Genomic DNA, 4,035 nt, shown 5'->3' with positions numbered 1-4,035 from the left:
CCTGCTGAATTGGGTTATGAAGGGCAGATGCCTTTCAATACTTTCAGTCCCTTGTTTGTGTTTGAGCATAACACTTTCACTGATTGGTATTCCAATCATCATGTTGATTGTTATGCAATTCTGCAATGTTGAAATTTCTGGTTTTGAGCGGAGATGCCAGAGCATTCCAAAACCTGGGCTTGGCATATGACCATCCAAGTTGGTGACCTGGCTTTTATCAAATGGTTAAAGAGAAGCTAGTTTTATCATGACAACCAGGCTTCCCAAATTTTAGTATCAGCTAGTATCAGATATATTTCCCCTTTTGCAAAGCTCACTTATAGTTTTGGCTGTTCTCTAATTCATACATGTATTAAGTTTTATGGATACAAAAATTGTTGAATGATGATAACATTGCAACTTTAATTTGTATAGTAACATCATAACTATTGGGTATTTAAGATATATTTCGGTCCAGTAGTGAGTCTGACTACAAAAGCATACTATGTGAATTCGTAAAGACGATATCTTTTATCATGGGTTACTTGTTTACATCATTGGCCATGGATTTTAAAATTGTATTTGAGTTGTTGGTGCCACTTTGCTTTTAATAGCCTGGATTCTATGCATGTTGCATTTCCTCGATGAATGTTATTGGGTTCACGTGTGTGTTTCATTTTCTCGTTGATCTGCTTTTGTCTGTTTTTTGGCCATTACAAAGCTGGTTATACAACGCTGATATAACCATCAAGATTCCACTCAGAATACTCGATAAGAAGTTCACCTTTACTTGATTTTCTATCCAAAAAGATGTACTCAGTTGGTAGCGTTTATCATGCTACTAGTGCCATGCTAGCCAGAGGTCTTTGCAGATGAGAAATTAAGACGTTCCTCTAAGCCGTCACAGTATCCAGACAAAGCTCATTTATAGGTACCTCTAAATTGAAACTTCATGGGGTGGGCTTGTCTTGCCATTTTAACTTCATGGGAGGGTTGTCACTAACAGAATTACTATTAATCCTCAGTCCCTTCTCCTCTTTCGTTGTGCTCACATGTTAAAGCAGCTTGGTTGCTTTCTGATATTGGTGATTACGTTTTGTTGATGGCAACATCTGCTTTTGGTCATTTTTATCTCGTGATGGAATCGTCTCATCTAGATCATCATCTTGAGGCTATTTGGATTTTTATGTTAGCTTGTATTGGGCAACAAAAATTGTTTGTCACGGTAAGCCAGTGAAAGAGCCATCAAACTGTTGCCTTCGCGTTTTCTTGTGATCATTAATGCAGTCAACCTTTTCAGTCGGCTGTCATCTCTGTTTGATTCTGTATCCTATTGGTCTCATATGGGACAGATCGCGAAGATCAATGTTAATGGCTTATGGCATCGTGCAAAACTGAAGGCAGTGCAGATGCTGGTATTGTTTTCCACAATTATAAAGGTGATAGTGGCTGGTTTAGCATTTCGCAGCCGTCTATTAATCCATTCATGCCAAGCATACGTTGCCCATGGTGGCCTTGTTCTGGAGAGGATCATGGCTTCACAGAGGTGGTTCTTCACTAAGATGGTCATCTGCAAAGTCATGCCAGCCTCTCTTCATGAACATCTCTCTAGGCTGGGAATGGTAATCAGCAAACACTTTCTCTCTAAATCATTTGTCACCTACGGTGATGTATATTATGTTCCTTGCTCATAAGAAATGGCTGGTCATTTGTTCGCTCGTAATGCTGGTAATTTAGATAATTATGCTACTAGGTTCAAAGATCCTCTGTGTATTTTCTTTGTTGTGTAAAATTCTGATTGTGTTGTAGTTCAATGGTAATTCCATCATTTATCTTGGAAAACTGAGTGGATTTCAGTTGCAGCTAGAGTTGCCATATCTGCAATGGTGTACTCACCCCTCATTTATCTTGGAAAAATGAGTGGATTTCAATTGCAGCGAGGGTTGCCATATCTGCAATAGTGTACTCCGGTTCTTATTTCAGAATTTTCTCAAGGATCCTATGCCTAGGTATCAGACCATAGACAGATAGTTGTGATGATCGATCTGACACCAAGTTGCTGACCAACTATTGATTTCTTGATAAAATGCTATTTGTTCTTCGTTTTTTTCTTCCAATATGGAGAAATTATAATTAGGAACTAAACAAATCAAATAGAGTATAGGATTCTCCTTCTAAACCAAGCTCAACAATCATAGTGCACTAAAGAAATAAACAAAAAAGTAAAAACAAATAATGCAGTAAAAGGTAAAGAAGAACTATAAATGAAAGCAGTAAAGGAAAGAGATAAATTGCACAAAAAAACTTGTGAATAAAATTATACATATAGAGTTGGCCATCGTTTCTGATGATGTTTTATTTATTATATAATTTGAGTTCCGTAATCTTTTAACTCTAATTTTCTATAAATTGTTTATAAAACATAAAAAGTTTATATTATAAATTCTAATACAATTTAAATTTCTCTCTTTTCTTTTCTTAGTGATCATATGAACTCCAACTAAATTGTAACACTTGCCATTTTAATTTATTGATGATTTGTTTTTCAATAGAACTTCGTCTTCTTGTAAATTAAATTATAGACATAATTTCAGCAAGAGTTTATTAAAATATATAGCTGCATACAATTTATATTTAAAATATTCTTACAAAAAATAAAACAATCATCCAATGCTTTTCTTGAATTTGATTTATGGTAACCAAGTCAAAATTTGTATTTTGTTAGAACATAAATTTAGGTGTGTATTATAGAGTGAGATTTGCTGATTTGATATTTTAAAAAATATTTTTGATTTATCTTTAAAGTGTTTTGAAAAACTCTCATGAGGCGTTTAAACTTGATTCAATTAAATTTTATTCTTTGTAAACTTCAAGTATTAATGAAAGAAGCTTGGAAGTCTTGTTTTTTTTTTTATAGACTTCATGTATAAATAAAGGAGGTCTGAGAGCTTTTAAAAGAGATTTCTTATTTGAAAAGCTTATTTTGAAGAAAATTTTGCATCTCTAAGAATTCTTTTTTCTTTATCTAGAGTGAGACCTTCTATTTATAGAGAGTTGTAGAGACACTCAAGTATTTTGTTAATATCATATGATATTTTTTTTTATTAGTTGATTCTTATTTATAGGATTTTGTATTTATGACAAAATATTTTAAATACACCATTCATATATCAACCTTCTATTGACCAAGAAATATATAAAGATCTATTTATTTTTCATGTTATTTATTTTGATTTTACTTTATTTTTATGAAAAAATACAATAAAAATAACACAGTGAAATTTGATTAGTAGAAATTTTTTATTTTTACATGTGCTATATCAAGACAAATTTATTTTGCCTTAAAATAAGTGGACACAACTCGAAAAATAAGGCTAAGAGATTTTTATACTTTGAATATATTATTTGAACTAAAATTTAATTTTATCATATTAAATTTTCACAATTATAAATATATTTCATTGTGAAAGTAAATTATAATTGTCAAAATTAAAAATTTAATGATTAATTTTAAATTAAATTAAATCAAATAATAGAATCAAAATTTTTTGCTAGATTTGAAACAATTATAATTCTCTTATGCATTAACAATAACTAGTAATTATAATTTAATGAAAGTAAATTACAAATTTTGAGGAGCAAAGTGAAAATCATAAAAGTTTCTCTTATGCATTAACAGTAACTAGTAATTTTGACCTGCCTATAAGATTTTTTTTTTCTTTTTCAAAAATAGTTATTGTATAATCCTGTTTTGAAGGTTTTGTCATCTTGAATCTAATAAAAAATGTGTCTACAACTCTAACTAGTAGTTAATAAGTTATGATCGAGGATAAACATTAGTTCCCTTTTCTTTTATCTTGATTTTTGTATACTCAAAATTTAGCAATTATTTTCCTGTCTAATGCATTGCTAGTGAGAGATGAATTTGTTAAGAGGAAAGTTTTTCATAAACACGAAATTTAATCAAATTTCTCGTATATACTTGGATTTGTTTTCTTCTAATTAGGCAAGAGTCCACATATAATAGGGTAAAGTGTGACTATAAAAAAATCACAT

At 31.0% G+C, this 4,035-nt stretch overlaps 1 protein-coding gene across 1 annotated transcript in view; it reads left to right on the top strand.

Annotated features, from left to right (window-relative positions):
* Positions 1-560, top strand: part of LOC105141531 (F-box protein At5g07610-like) — a 1,911-nt gene extending 1,351 nt beyond the window's left edge. The window contains exon 3 of the mRNA XM_011048775.1: positions 1-560. Coding sequence (XP_011047077.1) covers positions 1-132 — 132 coding nt within the window. The 3' untranslated portion in view covers positions 133-560.
* The last annotated feature ends 3,475 nt before the right edge of the window (positions 561-4,035 follow it).

This window comes from Populus euphratica, unplaced genomic scaffold (genome assembly GCF_000495115.2).
Source record: "Populus euphratica unplaced genomic scaffold, PopEup_1.0 scaffold206.1, whole genome shotgun sequence".
Classification (NCBI taxonomy): Eukaryota; Viridiplantae; Streptophyta; class Magnoliopsida; order Malpighiales; family Salicaceae; genus Populus; species Populus euphratica.
Note: the sequence above shows the minus strand (reverse complement) of the source record. Positions and strands in the feature narration are given on the sequence as shown.